General features: G+C 35.1%; 1 protein-coding gene and 1 non-coding gene across 2 annotated transcripts in view; one reads left to right on the forward strand and one right to left on the reverse strand.

The window, feature by feature from the left end:
• Positions 1-24,663, forward strand: part of ETFA (electron transfer flavoprotein subunit alpha) — a 70,719-nt gene that overhangs the window by 15,254 nt on the left and 30,802 nt on the right. Inside the window, exons 5-9 of the mRNA XM_043489955.1 lie at positions 1,692-1,791; positions 2,823-2,933; positions 3,580-3,681; positions 4,859-4,927; positions 8,467-8,549. Coding sequence (XP_043345890.1) covers positions 1,692-1,791; positions 2,823-2,933; positions 3,580-3,681; positions 4,859-4,927; positions 8,467-8,549 — 465 coding nt within the window. The remainder of the gene's footprint in view (positions 1-1,691; positions 1,792-2,822; positions 2,934-3,579; positions 3,682-4,858; positions 4,928-8,466; positions 8,550-24,663) is intronic.
• On the reverse strand, positions 9,926-10,029 carry LOC122419828. The gene has a single exon (XR_006263048.1). It is a non-coding gene; the product is annotated as a U6 spliceosomal RNA (small nuclear RNA).

Raw genomic sequence — 24,663 nt, forward strand, 5'->3', positions numbered from 1 at the left:
CTTAATTTTTTTTCTGATTGTGGATTTTATAAACTATGGTACTTTTCAGTAGCTCTGTTGTTATGGTTGAAAGGGAATCGCTATATAATATAGGTAACAATAGACTGAGTATTAGAAAATCTTTACAGTTGGAGGATGTAGCAGGAGGAAATTTGGCTCAAGCTTTCAATACTTGTTGGCATCAATTTATATAGAACTGTTTATTAGATACAGGGTAGAGATGTAAGTGGAGACACACAGCCTCTGCTCTCGGGGTGCTTATAAACTTAGTTGAAGGTTAAATATGTATATTAAAACTTTTAAAACAAAATACATGTTAGTGCCAATAGTTGTGTATGCATGTGACAGGATGCAGAATAAAGGAGTGATTAGAGGATAGTCCTGAGAGAATTGTTAGAGGAACAGAGAAGATTTGGGGATGGAATGAGAGGAACTTGAGTGCTGTTACAATGAAAGTTCACCTGCTAGAGTTGGTTTCATGTACTGAGTTTAGGAGATGCCGTAGAGTAAGCTCTGTGTAGAAAGCAGTGGGGAATTTTACCCTTTCTATTTGTGTGATAAAAGCAACACTTCACTTTTAAAATTACACTTAGATGATGTCATCATCTAAGAGAACCTTTGCATCTAGAAAGTATGCATATTCATTCTTCACTAACTGATTCTGTTTTAGAGCCCAAGAAATTTAGAATAAAAGCATAGAGATTCTCTTCCTCTTACTGTGAGATGAAGTAACTAAGCCCTGGAGTTATTGGGGCTTGCCCAATGATCCCTGCTAGTGGGAGTAAAGTTACCACATGTATCTATTCCAGAGATGTTATATGCATATACAGAGAAAGCATATACATGTGTGTGTATATGTATGTATATATATAGAGAGAGAGAGAGAGAGAAAGGCTGTGCTTTACTTTTCTCATTTTTTAAATTATATGGATTTACTATAATTTGTAAACCTATGCCCTATTGAGGGCTTCCCTGGTGGCTCAGACGGTAAAGTGTCTGCCTGCAGTGCGGGAGACCAGGTTCGATCCCTGGGTTGGGAAGATCCCCTGGAGAAGGAAATGGCAACCCACTCCAGTACTCTTGCCTGGAAAATTCCATGGACTGAGGAGCCTGTTGGGCTACAGTCCATGGGGTTGCAAAGAGTCGGACACAACTGAGCGACTTCACTTTCACTTTCACTTTCATGCCCTATTGATGGACACTTGGGTTAGTTTTTTTTTAATGCAACATCACTTTTTAAAAAGGTGAACATGTCCGATTTGGAATTTTTTCTTTCATGTACATTAAGTAAACATATAAGGATTTTTTTTTTTAGTATTTGAGAATTTTACTACTCTAATTATTTTTCTATCTTATCTAAATTCAGTAATCTATGATTGTCACACTTTGTAAATGATGATCATTAAAGCAAATATCATATCTCATAATTCAATGTACTGAGTTAAGGTAGTTTATTGCTATAAACTCATAAAACTCTTAATGTAGCTAGAGTAATGATCGACTCTTACTTATGTTCAAAGACTATCCAAAAAGTTGTGCTTGAAGTTGCGGTATGTCTAAAGATGCATGTGAAATATAAAATATTCAAAATAAAGTTTCTACAGAATTTGCTTTTAGAGAATGTTACTGCTAATATTTTACAGCCATCCATCATCATGTATTGTGTAACTCAGTACTTATTTTGCTTTTAGAACCTTTTGCCCAGAATAGCAGCCAAACTTGATGTTGCCCCTATTTCTGACATCATTGCAATCAAATCACCTGACACATTTGTGAGAACCATTTATGCAGGTGAGTACCCAAGGAAAACAGTTAATCAGAATGTTAAATTTTTGAAAATTCTAAAAGCAGAAATTAATCTTGAAGATAGGATTTTGAAGCATGGATCATCCTAAAGATTCCCGAAGAAAATCTTAGTGTTAGATCTTAGTGTTAGGATTGCTGCTGGACCGTGATATGACATTCTCTCTGATAGATTTAAAACATACTTTTTTCCTTCCTGGTCATTCCATGTACAGAGTGAGATTTTTCCAGTGATAAAAAATTAGGTTTCTTTTCAGTATATTTTGTAAGTGGCACTTGGAAAAGAAAACTTTCTGTTTTTTTAAAAATAATTTCAGTCGTCTTTGCTGCTTCTATTTCATTTCTGTCTGCATTAAGAAATTCAGTTCAGTGTCTTAGTCGATTGATCTTTTGCTAAGCACACTGGTCTCTGGTGGGGCTGGAGAAGGCAATGAACTCTTTGATCTTTCTGATTGAACTCAAATCAAACCTCTCATCTTTAGTAGTGTTTAAAGGGAAGTATTTGGTCATAGTTTAGGTCACTCTTAATGTAATTGCTAATCCATAAGAAATGTCTCAAATACTTTTAAAATCTTGGTGCGGCACACTTCCCGTCCTCTACGCCCCTACCATGTTTTCACTTATTATCTTGCCTTAGCAGGCATGGTAGCTTTGTCTTTATTAAGTTATTGCAGCTCATGTTGTTAAGTTAGTGATCATGTTGTTTTGGAGAAGAAAGCTTTTGTTTATATTCCTTTTAGGAAGAATGTACCTGATTAGTGTGACAGCCTTTTCCAGTTTGTTTCTTCCATGCAGGTCAGCACTTGTTCTATTTTTAAAGACATCCAAGGTTACATAGCCACTGATATGTTCTTCAGTGTTATAGTCTTTTTCCTATATTTAGTAAAGGTAGAAAAAACCTAACTGGTTTACAGTTATTTTTTCCTTATCTTTGTGAAGTAAATTCTGAACCTCAAAGGAATACTTGGGGGATTTTTTTGCCTTTCATGGTTGTTTTTAAAAATAAATGTGCTTTTCAGGAAATGCTGTATGTACAGTGAAGTGTGATGAGAAAGTGAAGGTGTTTTCTGTCCGAGGAACATCTTTTGAAGCTGCAGCAACAAGTGGAGGCAGTGCCAGTTCAGAAAAGGGTGAGTGTTCGTTTGTATTTGCCTTAGTTTCTTATTTTTAGTTCAGACATTATATTAGAATAAGAGATTACTTCTAGTTAAATTTCTAATGCAGACTGTTTGAGAGCTTCATCTAAATAAATGATATTCCCAAGTTTATGCAAAAGTAAGAAATATTTATATTATTTTTTTGTACTGTGATAGTTTGGCATATATCAAAGGGGTAGGAGTGGGGTGCATTGAGATTAATTTGTTATATTGATGTAAGGATTTTTTTACTCTCCTCTCATTGTTTATTATAAAAGAACTTCAATATAATGGGAGACTATAATAATAGTAAACTTATGGAAGGTGTTAACACTTTAATATATACAGTATCTTATTAAACCCCGTAGAGAAAGGGTTATTTCAGTCTTATAGGTAGACTCAAGAGAATTAAATGACTTCTCAAAAGTCATATAGCTAATACAGTGAAGGCCGGAATCCAGTCCCTTTAAGTCTTTCCAAAAATCAAAGAGCATGAAATTAGTAGCAAAAAATAAAAAATCACACTAACAAAGTTAAATTTCCTGTGATTAATTCTTTGTGTATTTCTCTTAAAAAATTATTTTTACTGTAGTCCTTGAACTCATACTGTTTGTTTTGTTATATGTATCAATATACGCAGCATCAAGCATTTCCCCAGTGGGAATATCAGAATGGCTTGACCAGAAATTAACAAAAAGTGATCGACCAGAGCTCACAGGTGCCAAAGTGGTGGTGTCTGGTGGTAAGTCGAATATTGTAATTTTAAAAATGATGTAAACTTAAAATACTTTGCTTTTATTAATACTTAATTTTAATGGAGCACAGGTGTTTTTTCAAATGTAAGAAGTAAGTTGTGAGTATTAGTCCCATTTTACCTATTAGGAAAAGGAAATCTTGAGTTTAATAGTTTGGACTTCTGTTGCAAATCTGTTTCATTGGCACCAGGGGGAGCATGGTACAAATCTCAACTCTATAGCTTTGCAACTTGGTATCTTTGTCATTTTGACTGACTCCTGTGTTATTCTGAAGAGTGTGGTTAACTTCTGAGGCAAAGAAAGGACTGATTGGAATCTCAGGGCTGTGTTGTGTGATCCTTTGCTCTATTTTAAAAGTCTTGCAGCACAGTCCAAGTCTCTATGGATAACTCTTTTGAAGTTTTTTTTTCACATTTAATATGAAAGCTGTTAATATTGCATAAGACTTGCTTCTTTTTGTACATCATGCTTCTTATTTAAAAACAAAACAAACAAAAAACCCCAAGAAACAAACAAAAAGACCCATATTTCATAGCCTGCTGACTTTTTAAAACAGTGACTGCTATGATTGAAAAATCTTTCCAAACTAAACATCAAATGAAATAATTAAGCTACCAAACAACCTCTTATTGCAAGTGGCATTGAGAGGAAATAATTTATATTTCAGAAAGGTATATCTGACTAGTTTATTCACTTATTTTTTCAATAAATGTTTATTAGGTATATGTTCTCTGCCAGACCCATTGCAAAGTGCTGGAGAAACAGAGAGGAAAAAACGGATTATTCTTGCTCTTAAGGAGTTTAAAGTCTAGTGGAATGTCTTCTTTCAGTTATTCAGTTAAGTATTGCTAAATATAGCAGTGACCAAGATAGGTATGAATATTATATTTAAAGAGTTTTTGTTCTAGTGGGGAAGACTGATTTTAAAGACTAATTATACTGCTAGTTAACCAGTTAGTTAATTACAGAATTACAGTAGTGTTGAATGCTTTATTGGAAAAGTGCAAGAGTATCATTGGAGAACTTAGGAAAGGCTTTATAGAGGAGGTGGCAGTTATATAATATGAAGATTCACTCATGTATATGAAGTTCAAAATTTTTACAGAATGGAGTTTATATTTGCTTAATTCTTTTTTTTTTTTTTTTCCCATCTTCTTAAATGAGGTCGGGGTTTGAAGAGTGGAGAGAACTTTAAGTTGTTGTATGATCTGGCAGATCAACTACATGCTGCGGGTAAGTTTATTTTCCTTACTAGAAAAATATTTCCATTTCATTGGAAATATTTTTTCTTCATTATTTTCATTTGTATATAAATCACTCAAAGCTGCAGATTTTTTTGCTTTCTCTGGTTTTCAACTTTTCTGTCTGAAACAGTTTTTCTTAATCTCCACGTAAATGGTGTAGCATTCAGTGAGGAAAGGTTGTCTTTGTTCTTTATTATTTATATGATACTCTTACCGTTTGCCAAATTTTAGGAGTTTTTCCATTAAAAAAAATTAAATGTCAATTTCATTGCCTACTTCAGATTCAGGAATGTCCTTGTTTTTCTCTTTATTGCTAGCCCAACATAAATCTCTCATACAAATAGAAATTAACATTTAACATTTTAAAAGTTTATAGGGAAGATAGATCTTGTTATTAAAAGTGTATTAAGAATGAAATGATGGTTTTTGAAAAAAATCAGAACATTAAAAATATTTTCGTTTTTAATTATACAACTATAAATGAGTGTATTCTTAATGTCTAGTTTGTTCTTCCCTTTTTGAGAGTTTCGTGTATAACTTTCTGGTTTTTATGCTTTATATTACCTAATATATGTACCCATAGAAATAGTTATGGTTTTGTCTGAATAAAGATGTAATCTTGACTCTATAATCAGATGATGGTATTTGACTGAGGATATTTCATTTATTCATTCACTGAATAAATATTTATTGAGTGTCTGCTATATGACAGGCACTATTTTTAGGAGCTAGGCAAAAAACAGTGAATAAAATGAGCAAAATGATTCAAAGTTCTAGAGGCCAGAAGCACGTCGAAATCAAAGTGTTGGCAGAGCCACACTCCTACTGGGGAGTGAATATGTTTCCAGTTACCAGAGGCTGCCTTGGCATTCCTGGACTTACAGCCACGTCACTCCAGGTTCTGCCACCGTCTTCGTATTACCTTCTCCTCTTTATCTGTATCATGTCTCCCTCTGCATCCCTCTTACATGGATATATGTGATGACATTTAAAAATCACCTAGATAATCCAGGATAAGTGCCTTCTCCCAAGATCCTTAACTTTATATCATATCTGCTGCCACACAGGTAATATTCACAAGTTCTGAGAACTAGAAAGTGAATATATCTTTGGAGGGGCCATTTTTCTGCTTACTACAGACAGTAAACATAGTAAATTAGTAAATAATAAAATAGTATGTTAGGGGCTTCCCAGGTGATTCAGTGGTAGAAGAATCCACCTGCCAATGCAGGAGATACAGGTGTGGGTTCGATCCCTGGGTCAGGAAGATCCCCTGAAGGAGGTAATGGCAACTCATTCCAATATTCTTGCCTGGAGAATCCCATGGACAGAGGAGCCTGGCAGGCTATAGTCCATGGGATCGCAAAAAGAGTCAGACATGACTTAGTGACTAAACAGCAATGAATGCACTGGGAAACCAAAAAATAATCCACTTAACTTGCTTTATTGTGGTGGTTTGAAACTGAACCACCAATATCTCTGAGGTATGCCTGTATACAGGAGAGTGTGCATAGGTTATATGCAAATACTGTTCCATTATGAGGGATTTGGGCATCCTTGGATTTTGGTGTCCTTGGAAGGGTTCTGAAAGTAATCCCTTGTGGATACCAAGAAATGACTGTACAAAGTTTTGACATGTCTAATGACAGATACCCTAGGAGAACTGTCAGTTAAGCAGTTGGTATAGAAATGTGGAGTTCGAAAGTTTGGACTGGAGATAGAAATTTGGGAATCAATTGCACTTAGGTGGTATTTGAAACTGTGAGACTGGATGAATTCACCAAGAGTGTAGATGTAAAAGAAGTCCTAGGACTAAGCCTTAGATGCTGCAAGATTAAGAGGTAGGGGAGAAGAGGAGAATGAAGACCAAAGACAAATGGAAAAGTAAGGCAGGAAAACCAGGATCGAGAGTCTGATGTTCTGGAATCTAAGTGAAGTGTCTCAGTAAGGCAAAGCGTGATCACCTATGTCAAATGCTGCCCATAGGTCAGGGAAGATGAGCACCGAAAAGTGCCTCATTGATCAGCCACTTAGAGGTCATTGGTGACTTTGAGCAGTTTTAGTAATGGTAGTAGTGGGTAGTGGGGGCACAAACCTGATTGGAGTGTTTATAAGTAGTTACATGGTTGTATTTACTTCATGATCAGCCATGGAAGCTGATCATGAGCTAAGTTCATTTGTGATTTGTGTGCTTTACTTGTATGTGTGTCATATTTTACTTAAAAAGTTTTTAGAAGTAGAATGGGAGGCCTGGCAATGAAGACAGTGAATGCAAACGACTCCTTAGAGGCTTTTAACCATATGGTAGAGCAGAGAAATAGACAGTAGCTAGAGGGGGAGCAGGACCAGCAGAGGAACTTTTTAAAGATTAGAAGATAATAGCATGCTTTATATGCCGATGGGAATGCTCTAGTTAAGAGGGAGACGTTAATCATACGTGAGATGAGAGTTACTGGAGCGATGTTCTTGAGTCAGTGGGAGAGAATATGAACACAGCTGCAAATTGATGGGTGAATGTGTTAGTTGAAGCAGGTTTCCATTTTTTAGTGCAATTGGAAGCAGAATGTTAAAAGAATATTGGAAGTTTGAAGAGAGAGGAAAGATACAAAATTACAATATAGGACAGTCTGAGAGAAATAAGGCCTATTTATTTAAAGTACAAAACAGTTAACATGGCTGAGTATTGGTTTTTCTCCAGTCATGCTGAACTGTATGTAGTAGGACAGGTATGCAAAGGGGAGAAAGATTGCTTAGTCAGTAACCAGAGATGGAGGTTTTCCACCATTTGGAAATAAGATGATATAAGAGGAGGGCAAGGAAATTGAAGGCATATGCAAAGGAGTGCTTAGAGTCATTGATAATAGAAACTGAACTGGGTAAAGAAAGAAGAGAGAACATAAGGGGAGAGAGGGATAGTGCAAAGAATTATAGACCTCAGTGGGGTCAGAGGGTTGTTGGAGTCAGGTACTAAAAGGGGTCAGCTGGAATGGGGAGATCACAGAGAGATTTTGGAAATCGAGATTGTTGATGATATTGGTAATGGACAGATTGAGGATATGACCATGGCTGTGGCTGAGGTAGCATGAAGGGTAAGATGACTGGAAGAGGATTGCTCAAAGAATTGAGGAGCCAAGGTGTCAAAGTCTTCAAGTATTAAGACTAGTATTGGAGGGAGTAGCAAAGACCCAGAAGCTAAAATCTTAGAGAAATGAAGGGGATTGACCTGCTGGTTAATAGATGACACAAGCAATACACGAGTGACATTATCCGATGACATGAAATTCAAAATTGAAGGCTTTTAAGGAGAAAGGAGGGAAAATTTTTGAGAGTTGCAGTGAGGGCCTGGAGCACCACCTTGAGGCCCCAGTTGTATGAGGATAGTGGCAGACAAGGCGGCATCTGCTGGAGAGGATTGGAGAGGGTAAAAAAAAAGTTTTTTTTTTAAATTTTTAAAAAACCGTTATCAATGAATGCCCCCAACAAATTGAATAATAGAGCTTTAAAAAATGACAACTATTTTTTTCTTAGTTGGTGCTTCTCGTGCTGCTGTTGATGCTGGCTTTGTTCCTAATGACCTGCAAGTTGGACAGACAGGAAAAATAGTGGCACCAGTAAGTATTGCAGTAAAATATGCCATGCAAAATTCTGTGGGGATAAGAACTGTATATATTTGTGGAGCAGTCATCTCAGTGATGTGATGACCTATTCAGTGTACCGAGGCAGTTAGCCTTTATCCCGGTGAGTGTGTCCTCACAGGCCTGTGGATCTCTTGGCCTTAGTAAAAATAGCAGGCCTTAAATCCAGCAGTGTTTTTCAGAGTTTTTAAAGCAGTAGAATACTTTGTCAAATTTATGTCAGAACACTAAATATGAAATTGAGAGAAGCATCATTTTATTATATAGATTTTAGATGTTCATCTTAGCATTTATTTACTATAATGCCTATGTATTATAAAATCTATCCATGAAACTGATGAATCTATATTAATGAACACAGACTCTCAAAATCAGGAGCTGTGAATGACAGCTGTAGTCTCACATCTTCCCGAACACCTCGTTTATTTCTGTGTTATGTCTAGTTGCATGAAATTCAGTAAATTCTATAAATTCAGGAATTCTGATTCCATTCTGATCCATATTAGATTATTCTTCAATTAAAGCTATTCAAAACTTAGGAATATATTGGTTTCAAAGTTGAATTACTAACAATATCAAATGATTGTTCATGTTTCTAAGATGATACAAGTTTTCAGTGGGTAGAATTCTTAGCCAGCTTAAATCTTTATTGTGTGGAGGAAAATGAGTTTTTAAATATATTTCAAAATGTACTTTTAATGTATTTCAAAACAAGGTATTAAGTCATATCCATTAAAAAATCTCATGTCTCATCAGATGTTCATTTAAAATTTCAAAATAATAAAAAAAATTTAAGTCTTGTCTTTGAAGTTTGTTTTGAAGAGAGTTCAACCCCATTTTATTTTCTTTTTTCTTTTTCTTTTTCATTTATTTTTATTAGTTAGAGGCTAATTACTTTACAATATTGTAGTGGTTTTTGTCATACATTGACATGAATCAACCATGGATTTACATGTATTCCCCATCCCGATCCCCCCTCCCACCTCCCTCTCTACCCGATCCCTCTGGGTCATCCCAGTGCACCAGGCCCGAGCACTTGTCTCATGCATCCCACCTGGGCTGGTGATCTGTTTCATCCTAGATAATATACATGTTTCGATGTTGATCTCTCGAAACATCCCACCCTCGCCTTCTCCCACAGAGTCCAAAAGTCTGTTCTGTACATCTGTGTCTCTTTTTCTGTTTTGCATATAGGGTTATCATTACCATCTTTCTAAATTCCATATATATGTGTTAGTATACTGTAATGGTCTTTATCTTTCTGGCTTACTTCACTCTGTATAATGGGCTCCAGTTTCATCCATCTCACTAGAACTGATTCAAATGAATTCTTTTTAATGGCTGAGTAATATAAAAATATGGAACGCTTCACAAATTTGCGTGTCATCGTTGCACAGGGGCCATGCTAATCTCTGTATTGTTCCAATTTTAGTATATGTGCTGCCGAAGCGAGCGCTCAACCCCATTTTAAAATTGGGTTCTTTGTCTTTTTATTGCTTCTTTATTCATTTTTTGAAGAGCAGAAATTTTTATTTTTATAAGATCTAATTATCGATGTTTGTTAATACTTTTTGTGTTATTCAGCTTATTTGAACTCAGATAAGATCTCAGAATCTAAAATATGTACTAAAACTGTAAACAAAGTCAGAAAAACCATGTAACCTATTTGCTTGTGATACCACATTTGTCAGGCTGTGAGAACATTTATTGAGCAGGTAAATTCAAACCTTCCCTGACATTTAATGAGGAATGGCAAATAGGTATTTTTTTGGTGAAAATCTTGTTTGTCATAGTTTACATGAATAAACAGCTTTATTTGAATTTATTTACCAAAGATGAAGCCCACAACCTTTCTAATCAGTCTAATCATACTTCTACAGCAAAGTATGGTGGGAGACAGGCTTTTGTTTACATTGACTTTTCAGGAACAATACACTGTTATTAAGTAGCATGGCAGAATGACAGGGAACTACCAGTGGCATCCTTACTTGTATTGTAGGTAAATGTCATACAGTCAGCTTTCTTCAACATTGCTCTCATGACTGTAGGATTACTGAAAATTTTTCTTAAGGAATTTAAAACATATTAAAGTCTTCACTTTAACATGAATCTTGTATTCCCTGGAGATTCTGGCTCATTAACTGTTAGACTTCAGCGTGTGTGTGTCAGTGTGTGTGTGTGTGTATGTGTCTGTGTATATTTTTGTGTGTGTATGTGTATATTTTTCTTTTAAGACTGTAAATCTTTTTTGAGCTGATTTCAAGTTTACAGAAAACGAATCAAGTACAAAGTAAAAACCTTTATTTTTGTGGACTGTTTGAGAGTAAGTTGTTGAGATGATTCTCCATCATTTCCAAATATGTAGGACATTCTCCTATAAAACCACAATACAACTTTTAAAATCAGGACATTGGCACCAGTACATTAATACCATGTGAACATCAGACCCTTTTCAGGTTTTGCCAGTTGTCCCAATAATGTGCTATATGTTATAGCAAAGGATTGTAATTTGTAATCAAATGTTGCATATGGTTGTCATGTGTCCTTCCATCTCAAAGAGTTCCTGTCTTATTTTGACTTTCATGACCTTGACATTTTTGAAAATTATAGGACAGCTATTTTGTAAAGTAGAATGTCCCTTATTTTGGGTTTGTCTATTGTCTCCTCACCGTTCAATTTAGATTATATATGCGTCTTTGACAGGAATATCACAAAAATGATATTTCATCCTATCAAGTGGTATACAATTTCATTGTGTCTTATTAGATTTTCACTTTGACTGTTTGATTAAGGTGATATTTGTCAAACTTCTCCACTGTAAAGCTGTTTTTCCCTTTGTAATTAATAAATGTTTTATAAGGAGGTACTTTGAAATGATGTGAATATTCCAGTTCTCCTCAGACTTTCAGTTTATTCATTTACATTTATTTTCTTAAGCGAACATTGAATATTTGTTTATAATAGGACTTATTGTCCCTATTATGTTCAGTGGGTGAAAATCTGTTGTTATAATTTTTGTTGATGTACAAATTGTTCCGCATTTGGCCAGTGAGAAGCCCTTCTGGGGGCTTCTGTGTCTTAATATGTTCCCATCATTCTTTGGGGCCTTACTTACTGATAGAATAAGATGTTCTAGGCTTTTTGTAGTTTTCCTATCCCAGCCCTGGTATCAGTCTTTTCTCCAGGGAGTCCTGGTTCCTTTTAGTGAAAGAATAGTATGAAGCTGACATCTCAATATTAATTGTGCCTGTTGCTGTTTGGATATTGCTATTCTCAGGATACCTCAGGGAAAAAAGTTAGGGAGTGTGTGTAGGTAGGTATGTATATGTAGGCAGATACACAATGTAGGCAATGTATTATTATGTATTCATAATAATACATTGCTTTATTTTTAAATGTTAAACCACCTTGAGTTGCTGTGATAAATCCTACTTGATCATGATATAGTACCCTTTTAATATATTGCTGGCTTTCATTGACTGATGCTTTGTTAAGGAGTTTGGGATCTGTCTTTATCAAGATAATCTATAATTTTCTCCCCATCCCCAATATCTTTGTTTAATTTTGGTATTGGCATTATGCTGCCTTCATGAAATGAGTTGAAAAATACCCTCTCCTGGTATATTTTCTGAATGAGTTTGTGTAAGATTGGTTTGTGTTTGTGTCTTTCTTAAATGTTTGATAGAACTCACCATTGAAGCCATCTGAACTTTAAGTTTTCTTAGTTGGAGCATTTGACAGATAACTCAGTTACTTCAATAGAATTAGAACTATTCAGATTTTCTATTTTATTTTGAGTCTGTTTTGCTAAGTGATGTATTTGAAGGAATTCGTTTAGTTCTCTTAAGTTATTAAATATATTGGATAGAGTTATCAAATATATTGGATAAAATTGTTTATAATCTTGCCCCATTTTCCATTTGTTGTTTGTAAAATCTGGTGTGATAGCTCCACCTAAATTTTGCGGTTTGTGTCCTCTGTTTTTTTTGTTTCCCTTTCCTACGTCAGTCCAGTGAGGAATTTATAATATTAAAGAAACATTTCTAATGATTCAGCTCTCTAAAATAACAAGTTTATTGAGATACAATTCATTTACCATACAGTTTATCTAATTAACTATTTAATTTAGTGACTTTTAGTTTATTTAAAGAATTGTATAAACGTCGCCTGTCAGTTTTAGTACATTTTCGTCACCTCCGAAAGAAACCGCACACCTGTTTTCTTTCCAGCTCCCCAGTCTAGGCAGCTACCAGTCTGCTTTCTGTCTTTGTGAAAGTGAAAATGTTAGTCACTCAGTTGTGTTTGACTCTTTGTGACTACATGGACTGTAGCCCACCAGGCTCCTCTCTTCATGGGATTTCCCAGGCAAGAATACTGGAGTGGGTTGCCATTTCCTTCTCCAGGGGATCTGCCCAACCCAGGGATAGAACCTAGGTCTCCTGCATTGCAGGCAGATTCTTTACCCGTCTGAGCCACCAGGGAAGCTCTTTCTGCCTATATAGATTTACCTATTCTGGACATTTTATGTAAGGGGAATCATAGAATATATGGTCTTTTATGACTTTTAAAAAATATATAGCATAATATTTTCATTTATTCATGTTTAATATTTCTTTTTATTGCCATATAGTATTCTATTATATGGATATATCACATTTTATGTATCCACTCATCATCTGATGGAAATTTGGGCTGTTTACTTTTTGGCTGTTATGAATAATCCAGATAGGAACATTCATATACAGGTTTTTGTGTGGACATATGCTTTCATTTTTCTTGTGTGGACATATGCTTTCATTTCTCTTGGATATATACACGGGAGTAGAATTGCTGGTTCATATGATAACTTTATGTTTAACCTTTTGAGGAACTGTTTTCCAGAGCAGCTACACCAAAAATGAACCAATTCTTAACTTTGTTAATTTTTCTCATTGCTTTCTTTTTATTGATTTTTGCTCTTAATTTCCTTCCTTCTGATTACTTTGGATTTACCTTGCACTTAAGATTGAACTTTACTTCATTAATTTTGTGTTTTGTTTTTTTAAATGTAAATGTTAACGATATAAATTTCTCAGTATTAAAATTCATTGAGTCTTATTTTATGGCCTAACAAATGCTGTATTGTGGTGAATATACCTTGTGAACCTGAAGAGAATGTTTATCCTGCCATTAGATACTGCAAGAAAACTTAAAAATATGGCAGCAGAAATATGTCCCAAATGAAACAGAAAATTTTGAAAACACAGGGAAAAACGGACAAAGCTTTGGTGAACGGTGGGACAACTTTATAGGAGGTCTATTATGTGTGTACTTGGAGCAGAAAAACCCAGATCTCAGATGCTCAACAAATACCAAGAATAGGAAACAGGAGGAAAACTACAGGGCATGTAACAGTCAGATTGCTTAAAGAATGATTAAAAGAAAATATCTTTTTTTTCAAAAAATAATTCATTTTATTTTTAGTACATTTGCTTTGGAGAGAGAGCCAATTAATTAGAAAGAGTGCATAATTTAACCAACATCAGATCTCTCTGCTGCATTCCCTACTGAAACCTTTATTTTCTTTTTTCAAAGTCTTTTCTTATTAAGGTTATTACAGAGTATTGAGCAGAGTTCCCTGTGCTATACAGTAGAACCCTGGGTAATCTGTTTTAAATATATCAGTGTGTATATGTCACTTCTAATCTGTCCCTCCCTACCACCGTCTCCCCCTGGTAACAATAAGTTTGCTCTCTAAGTCCATGAGTCTGTTTTTGTTTTGTAAATAAGTACTTTTTTTTTTTTTTTAGATTCTGAATGTAAGTAATATCCTATGATATTTGTCTTTCTCTGTCTGCCTTACTTTACTTTTTCATATTCTTTTCCGTCATAGTTTATCACAGGATATTGAATATAGTTTCCTGTGCTATAGAACAGGACTTTGTTGTTTATCCATCCTATATACATGATAGTTTGCATCTGCTAACCTCAGGCTCTCAATCTTTCCTTCCCTCACCCCTTGCCCCTTGGCACCACACGTCTGTTCTCTATGTCTGTGAGTCCATTTCTGTTCATAGATATTCATTCATTTGATTTTTCAGATTCCACATATAAGAAATATCACATGATAATTGTCTTTCTCTTTCTGACTTACTTTGCTTAGTATGATAATCTATTCATGTTGCTGCAAATGGCATTATTTCATCCCTTTTAATGGCTGAGTAATATTCCATTGTAGGGCTTCCCAGGTGGGTCAGTGAGAGATGCAGGAGACACGGGTCCAATCCTTGGATTGGGAAGATTCCCTTGAGTAGAAAATGCCAACCCACTGCAGTATTCTTGCCTGGAAAATTCCACGGATAGAGGCCTGGCGGGCTACAATCTGTGGGGTTGCAAGAGTGTTGGACATGACTGAGCATGTATGCTATATTCCATTCCTTATATGTACCACATCTTCTTTATACACTTCTCTGTTGTTGGACATTAGGTTGCTCCCATGTCTTGACTATTGTAAATAGTGCTGCAGTGAACATTGGGATGCCTGTATCTTTTAGAATATTGGTTTCCTCCAGATATATGCTCAGGAGTGGGCTCGCTGGATCATGTGGTAGATCTAGTTTTAGTTTTTTAAAGAATGTACAGTGGCTGTACCAATTTATATTCCCATCAGTAGCATAGGAGGGTTCCCTTTTTTTAATACCCTCTCCACCATTTATTGTTGTAGAATTTTTAATGACGGCCATTCTGACTGGTGTGAGGTGATACCTCATTGTAGTTTCAATGTGCATTTCCCTAATAATTAATGATGTTGAGCATATTTTCCTGTGCCTCTTGGCCCTCTGTGTGTCATAAATGTTAGTTTCCAGATTCACTGACTTTATAGCTGTCTCTAGTTAATGATCAGCAAGCACCTTTTATTACTTTAAGTGAAAACAAAATGAAGACCTGAAATCTCATGATCAAGAATTATTTTCTGGCAGACAAGCAAAGTTGTTTCATCTGTGTTTATGGTTGATATAATTGTATTCAAAACCCATAAACAAGGTATATCCACTTCAATACCGATAAAAAGAAATTCTTAACAGCAGTGAGAGAAAAGTATAAATGAACTCAATATTCCAGCCAAAAAGCAGAGATCGCTAGATGTATAAAAAGCAAGACTCAACTGTATGCTGCCTATAGAAACACATTTAGACAGAAAAAGATATGTAATACTAATAGTAAACATAAGAAATCTGAATTGTCTATTAATATCAGATAAAGCAAACTTCAAGACAGTGAGTACTGCCAAACATAAAGAGGGCCATAAATTGATGAAAGGATCAGTTTATCAGTAAGACAGAACAGTCATGAATGTGTAAGTGCCCAATAACAGAATTTCAAAGTACATCAAGCAAAATCTGACAACTAAAGTGAGGAATAAACAAATTTATTATCCTAGTTGGAGGTTTTGGTACTATGCCTTCTCCCAATAATTGATGGAATACTAGATCAAAAAATTCAGTTAGGACATAAAAGATCTACATCAGGGAGAACAAGCTATCTGTAAATCACACAGCAAGTATTTTTGGTTTTATTGGCCATAGAGTGTCTATCATAACCACTTAACTCTTTTGTTGTAGAGCAGGAGCAGCCGTAGACTTGTAAATAAATTAATGAGTTGTATCGCATTGAAACTTTATATACAGAAAGAGGTGGCAGTCCAGGTTTGGCCTATTGACTTAACATTTATAGGACACTGAGCCACCTTTTTTTTCTCTACTTTTATTCTAGGACTCCAGTTGCACATATTTTAGATATTTTTATATTCTTCTGTAGATTATTTAAGTTTTGTTGATTCCTTTTCATCTTTTTTTCCCTCTGTTCTTCAGACTGAATAATTTGCATTGACTTACCTTCAAGATTACTGACTCTTCTATAATTACTAATATGCTATTAAACCCAGCTAGGAAATTTCTTATTTTGTATTTTTTAGTTCTAGATTTTCATTTGGTTCTTTTTATAGTTTCATTTCTCTGCTGAGGTTTCTTATCTGTTCAAACATTATAGGTATCTTTCTTTAACATCATGACCATACTTGTAATAGCTGTTTTTAAATCCTTGTGTAGTAATTCCAAGTTCTTGGTTATTTAAGGGTTGATATCCTTTGATTGTATTTTTCACATTTTCCTGTTTCATTATGTGTGTAGTACAGTGGTTCTCAACTTTTTTGTCTTGGGACTCTTTAAAATTTGTTGAGGGCCCTTAAAGAACTTTTGTTTATTTGGTTCATAGGTGGTGATGTTTATTGTATTAGACATACAAACTTAGAAATTTTTAAAATGTTTATTCATTTGAGAAGTTTTTAAAATGTTTATTCATTTGAAATTGTTATTTTATTAATTAATTATTAATTTTTGTTAGAGTATTACATGTTGTATTAGTTTCTACTGGACAGCAAAGTGAATCAGCAATACATATACACATATTCCCCTCTTTTTTGGATTTCCTTCCCGTTTCGGTAACCACAGAGCATCAAGTAGAGTTCCCCATGCTATGTAGTAGCTTCTCATTAGTCATTTATTTTAAACATACTTTCAATAGTGTATACATGTCAATCTCAGTTCCCAATCCCTCCCACTACCACCACTTTCCCACGTGATATCCATATATTTATTCTCCACGTCTGTGTCTCTACTTCTGCTGTGCAAATATGGTCATCTGTATTTTTCTAGATTCCACATATATGTGTTACTATATGATACTTTTTTTTCTTTCCAACTTCACTGTGTGTGACAGTCATTAAGTTCATCCACATTTCTACAAATGACCCAATTTCATTCCTTTTTATGGCTGAGTAACATTCCACCATATATATGTACCACATCTTCTTTATCCATTCCTCTGTTGATGGACATTTAGGTTGCTACCATGTCCTGGCTTTTGTAAATAGTGCTGCAGTGAACATCGGAGTACGTGTCTTGAATTTTGGTTTACTCTGGATATATGCCCAATAATGGGATTACTGCGTCATATGGTAGGTCTCTTTTTATTATTTAAAAAAATTTTTTTTTCTATTTAATTATTTATCTACATGAGATGATGGATGTTCACTAAACTGTTGCAATAATCATTTCATGATGTATGTAAGTCAAATCATTATACTGTACAACTTAAACTTATATAGTCAGTTATATTTGAGCACAACTGAATGAAAACAAAGATAACTAGAAAAAAATTAATATGGTTGCTAAATGACCCAGATAACCAAGATGGTGTGGGTCACTGATCTAGGGCCAAACATCCTGGAGTGTGAAGTCAAGTGGATCTTAGGAAGTATCACTATGAACAAAGCTAGCGGAGGTAATAGAATTCCAGTTGAGCTATTTCAGATCCTAAAAGGTGATGCTGTAAAAGTGCTATACTCAATATGTCAGCAAATTTGGAAAACTCAGCAGTGGGCACAGGATTAGAAAAGGTCAGTTTTCATTCCAGTCCCAAAGAAGGGCAATGCCAGAGAATGTTCAAACTGTCATACAATTGTGTTCATTTCACATGCTAATAAAAAGAAAAAAGTGTGTGTTCAGTTGTGTCCAACTTTTTGCCACCCCAGGGACTGTAGCCCACTGGGCTTCTCTGTCCATAGGATTTTCCAGGCAAGAATACTGGAGTGGGTTGCCATTTCCTTCTTCTTATTTGCTAGTAAGGTTGTGCTTAAAATCCTTTAAGCTAGGCTTCAGCAGCTTGTGAACTGAGAACTTGCAGATGTACAACCTGGGTTTAGAAAAGGCAGAGGAACCAGAGATCAAATTACCAACATTCATTGGACCGTGGAGAAAAGTAAAGAAGTTCCAGAAACCCTCCAGGTTAGGGTTAGGGTTAGTTCATTGACTATGTGGATCACAACAAACTGTGGAAAATTCTTAAAGAGATGGGAGTACCAGACTGCCTTATCCTTATCCATCTCCTGAGAAACCTGTATGCAGGTCAAAAAGCAGCAGGTAGAACTGGACTGGTTAAAAATTGGGAAAGGATACATCAAGGCTGTATATTGTCACCCTGTTTATTTAACTTTTATGCAGAGTACATCATGTGAAATACCAGGCTGGATGAATCACAGGCTGGAATCAAGATTGCTGGAGAAAATATAAAAAACCTCAGATATGCAAATGATACCTCTGTAATGGCATAAAGTGAAGAGGAACTAAAGAGCCTCATGATGAGGGTGAAAGAGAAGAGTGGAAAGGCTGGTTTGAAACTCAACATTCAGACAACAAAGATCATGGCATCTGGTGCCATCACTTTGTGGCAAATAGAAGGGGAAAAAATGTGGAAGCAGTTACAAATTTTATTTTCTTGGACTCCAAAATCCCTGTGGATGAGGACTGCAGCCATGAAATTAAAAGAACCTTACTCCTTTTTGCTTTTTGAAGAAAAGCCATGACAGACCTAGACAGCATGTTACAAAACAGAGACATCACTTTGCCAACAAAGCTCTGCATAGTCAAAGCTATGGTTTTTCCAGTAGTCATGTCTGGATGTGAGAGTTGGACCATAAAGAAGTCTGAGCGCCAAAGAAATAATGCTTTCAAACTGTGGTGCTGGAGAAGACTCTTGAGAATTCCTTGGACTGCAAGAAGAGCAAATCAGTGAATCCTAAAGGAAATCAACCCTGAATGTTTGTTGGAAAGACTGATGCTGAAGCTCAAGATCCAATACTTTAAAAGTCCCTACTGTTGGGAAAGATTGAAGGCAGGAGGAGAAGGGGACGACAGAGGTTGAGGTAGTTAGATGACATCACCGACTCAATGGACATGAAATTGAGTAAACTCTGGGAGATAGTGGAGAACTGAGGAGTCTAGCAGGCTATAGTCCATGGGGTTGCAAAGAGTTGGATACAACTTAGTGACTGAACAACAGCAACAAGTCCAGTCCTCCAAGCAACATTTATTAAGGAGATTGTCCTTTGCACATTGTATATTCTTGGCTCCTTTGTCATATATTAATTGACCATGTGTGCATGGGTATATTTCTTGATTCTCTTGTATTTTTATGTCAGTACCATACTGTTTTGATTACTGTAGCTTTGTAATATAGCTTTAAATTCTATTATGTATTTCTGATATGGTGCCTCCAGGTTTTTTATTCTTTCAAGATAACCTTAATTATTCAAGGTCTTTTTGATACCAAATACATTTTAGGATTGTTTGCTTTATTTCTGTGAAAAATGCTGTTGGAGTTTTGTTAGGAATTGCATTGAATGTGTACATCGCTTTGGGTAGTATGGATGTTTTAACAATTTTAATTCTTTTAATCCATGAGCACAGAGTATCTTTCCATTTATTTGTATCTTCATCATTTTCTTTCATCAGTGTCATAGATTTCCATATACAAGTCTTTTACCTCCTTATGTTAAATACATCCCCAGGTATTTTATTCTTTTTGATACAATTGTAAATGGGGTAGTTTTCTTAATTTTCCTTTCTGATAGTTTGTTGTTAGTGTATAAAAACACAATGTTTCTGTATATTGATTTTGTATCTTGCAACTTTACTGAATCCACTTATTAGTACTAACAATTTTTTGGTGGTATCTTTTCGGTTTTCTCTATATAATACCATGTTGCCTGGAATTAGAGACAGTTTTCCTTCTTCGATTCCAAGGAATGCCTTTGGATGCCATTTATTTCTTTTTCTTGCCTAATTGCTGTGGTGTGGACTTTTAGTACTATGTCAAATGAGAGTGATGAGAGTGTACATCCTTGTCTTGTCCCTAATGTTAGAAGGAAAACTTTCAGCTTTTCATTGTTGAGTATGATGTTACCTGTGGGGTTGTCATATGTAACCTTTATTATAAAGGTGAGGTGAAGTGAAGTGAAGTGAAAGTCGCTCAGTCGTGTCTGACTCTTTGCAACCCCATGGACTACACAGTCCATGGAATTCTCCAGACCAGAATATTGGAGTGGATAGCCTGTCCCTTCTCCAGGGGATCTTTCCAACCCAGGGATCGAACCCAAGTCTTCCTCATTGCAGGCGGATTCTTTACCAGCTGAGCCACAAGGGAGGCCCTATTATAAAGGTTTATTCCCTCTATACCCACTTTGTTGAATGTATGTCTTCTTTATTCTGTTTTTAGTCAGTTTTGTTTGCGATTCATTCATTTAATGAAGGTAGCAGTTTTCATTTGTGTTTCATTAATGTATGGCATTCCATATTATAAATGTATCATATTTCCACCATTTTTCCATTAATAGATGTTTATTTAGGTGGTCTATAATTTCTTGCTATTACAAGTAATGTTGCTGTGAAAATTCTTAAAAAATGTTTCCTTGTATGTTAGTGTTTCCCTAGAGAAGTATGCCCAGGAGTGAAATTGCTTAATTACATATAGTAAATGTCTAGCTTTACCAGATATTGACATACTGTTTTCAAAAGTGGTTATTTATACTTATCAACAGTTTATAAAATTTATTACCTTTGTTCTCATCCTTGCTGTATTTTGGTATTTTCAATTTTTTTTTTAACATCTTTTGCGGTTGTAGAGGTAGATGAATAGTTCCAAAGATAGGTAATGGGGGTGATTACACAACAAGGCAAACATACTTAATGCCACAGAACACTTACCAATGATTAAAATGGTAAATTTTATGTTAGGTATATCTTACTACAATTTTTAAAATGTTTTGCTAGTCTGATAGGCATGAAATCTCATTGTGCTTTTTAATTTGCTTTTCCCTGATTACGAGTGAGGAATCTTTCATTCATGTTTTCTTCCCCCCTCTGAATTTCTTGTTCATATCTTTTTTGCCTATTTTTCTGTAGAATTGCCTATCTTTTTAACAATTTTAGAAGTTCTTTTATGTATTCTGAATATTAATCTTTTGTTGGTTATGTGTGTTACATATATTTTCTCTCAGTTATGACTGTCTTCTTCATTTTTTGAATCATTTTTCTTTTAATAAACAGAAGCTTTTAATTGTAATGTGGTTGAGCGTTTTTTTCTTTTTGATATACACTGTTTTTTGGTCTTTTAAAAAGGATCTCTGCCAAGAGAGGGTTTTAACAATATTAACCTGTATTTTTTTTCTTAAAAGTTTTCTTAAAGTTTTGCTTTTCACATTTCACACTCAGTTAATCTACTTGATTTAATTGTTTGTTTGGTATGAAGTAACTATTTAATTTTTCCTCATGTAGTTAATCGTTTATTTTGTATTTTCTTCTGCCCCAGACCTTTTACATATCAAGTTTACATATATGCAGAAGTCTCTTTTCTGGATTCTGTGTTTTGTCTGTCAATTGTTTATCATTGTACCAAAACTGCTCCGAGAGCTTTGTAATAAAATTATCTACTTGGGCAATACCCATCTTCCCCATTCTTCTCCAGAATTGTCTCAGCTATTCTTTTTTTTTTTTTTAGCAGAGGAGAACATCTAAAATACTTTAATATTTTAATGGAGGCATACAGTATTATAGTCATATGATAAAAATATCATGCTATATAAAAACAGTGAAAAAATAGATATCTCCTGGAATGAAAGTTGTGCTAAAAAGTTTTTTTAATTCAATAGAAGTTTTGGAACATGATGTCAAGGGACCATCCCGGAAGTTAGAATCAAAAGACAAGTAGGTAAAATTAAGTGATCAATGCAACAGAGCCAAAAACCAGTGTCCATGAGTTCCAGGAAAAGGAATTATTAAAATGTATGGCATCAGAATATTTTAAAATAAAAATATAAGATAATTTATTCAAACAAAAGAAAACCTCCAGATTAAAAAGGTCCTACTGACAACCCAACACAATGTATGAAAAAAGGCCCATTCCAAGGTCTAGCATTGTAAAATTGCAAAATTCCAGAGGAAAATTATTATAAAGGCTTTTAGAAACAAAAAAGCAAATCACAGACTATTAGGAATCATAATAGCATAGGGCTTTTTAATTGTAATATTACAATTTTGAAGACAGTGTTACTGTCCCTTAAAAATCCTGAATGAAAGTTAATTTCAGCATAGATATTATACCTAGCCAAACTATCAAGTGGGCTTCCCTGATAGCTCAGTTGGTAAAGAATCTGCCTGTAATGCAGGAGACCCCAGTTTGAATCCTGGGTCAGGAAAATCTGCTGGAGAAGGGATAGGCTACCCACTCCAGTATTCTTGGACTTCCCTTATGGCTCAGCTGGCAAAGAATCCGCCTGCAATGCATGAGACCTGGGTCCGATCCCTGGGCTGGGAAGATCCCCCGGAGAAAGGCAAGGCCACCCACTCCAGCACTCTGGCCTGGAGCACTCCATGGATTCTACAGTCCATGGGGTCACAAAGCGCGAGACACAACTGAGTGACCTTCACTCTAAACTATCAAGGATATGCATGGAATAACAACATATTCAGGCATACAGATACTTTTTGAAAATGCATTATTTGTGTACCCTTTCTTGTGAAAGTAACCCGGAGAAGGTATTTCAACTACAGAAGGGGGTAAGCTGAGAAACAGGATGACTTAAAACACATAAAACAAGAAACTCCAAGAGGAGCATGTATAAATGAATCAACCAAGTCAGAGATTAGCCAGGCTAGACATGTCTCAGCTATTCTTGACTCTCTGTCATTTCCCACAGTTTTAGAATTAATTTGTCAAGCTCCATATTTGGAATGTTGATTGATAAACATCCCTGTCTCTTATTTTCAAGAGAATTCTTGTGTTTCACCACTAGGAATGCTGCTAAAGCAGTTTCCTACAATAGACAGTGTCATATCATGGTTAAAAACAGTTAGTCCAGACTTTGTAGCCAGGTTGCTGAATTCAGTTCTTAGTGTTACCACTTGCTTGCTGTGTGACCTTGGACAGATCACTTAGCTTCTCTGTACTACTGTTTTTTCAGCTGTGTAATGGCAATGTAACAGTCTGTACTTCATATGGTACAATGAAGGTTTAATGCATTAGTCTGTGTCAAACACTTAAAACTGTGCCTTGCATATAGTATGAGTACTGTGAATTAGTACACTATTTATAATAGTGAATTAGTATTATAAATCTAGTTTGTTAGATTTGTTGTTGTTGTTGTTTTGAAATCATGAACAGGTATTAAATTCTTTAACTGTTATCTGATAGTTTCATTGGATTTTGTTAGGGCATTAATTTACATGTGTTGAGCTTGATAGAGTGTCAGATTTATGCTATGACTAGAATTTAATAAATATGGTCTTTTTAGCCTTGACATAGTTGGTAGTAATTCCCATTTAACTTTTTTTTTTCTGGATTACCTTTTAAAAGCCCCATTGATGACTTTACCTACCTCACCATTCAAACGTATAAGCATATTGTAGTCGTTAAAGAGTTTCTGTTGTGTCCTGCCAGAGAAATGTGTTTTTTTCACTTAGTTGGAAGTAGATTACTTTGTCTGTATTTTGGTATTTTACTAACAGATTGGTGGTTCATTTATAATTCTAAGACTTGATGAATACTTACTAGATAAAGCAGTTTTGGGGAGAATTTACTAAGACAAGAAATTTTTTCTGAGTTCTTTTGAAGAAAATTCACTCTTGTTGAAAGTCTGTGTACGAACAAACTTTATGGGAGTTATTTGTACACAGCTGGGACTGAATTTATGGACTGCTTTTCTGACTTGCTAAAAAGCTAAAGATTGACAACCCCTTTCATACTGCATTATCCAGCTTGGCTTTTAACTCTAAGAAAATGGTGTTCACAAATTGATGCTCTATTCCTTTGGGGTTGGTATAGAAGCATTAAATTGTACTAAAATATTCATATGTGAGTGCATTTAGCTGAAAGCAATTGATGTTCTGTTCCCAAGAGGACAAAGAGAAATGCTGTATGGACCTGTAGTACAGAAAACACCCTAAACATGCTCCTTAAAGGTAATTACATGGCCTGGATGATCAAAGCCCTTACAGTGAAGCTTAAAGTGACAAAGGAGAAGTTGTAGAACTAACAAACTGTGGTTTGGATATATAAATAGTTTGGTTGTGCAATAGTTAAAAACTTATTTGCTAAAAGTTAGTTGTAATTGTGTCCTTGAGTTCTAATTGTGTCTTTGCTTTATGTTCTTAGCTAATTTTTATTAGACTGTTTTCTCTAAATATTTGTTTCAAGAGGACCAGTGTCAGTCAAGTTT

Source organism: Cervus canadensis, chromosome 17 (assembly GCF_019320065.1).
Source record: "Cervus canadensis isolate Bull #8, Minnesota chromosome 17, ASM1932006v1, whole genome shotgun sequence".
Classification (NCBI taxonomy): domain Eukaryota; kingdom Metazoa; phylum Chordata; class Mammalia; order Artiodactyla; family Cervidae; genus Cervus; species Cervus canadensis.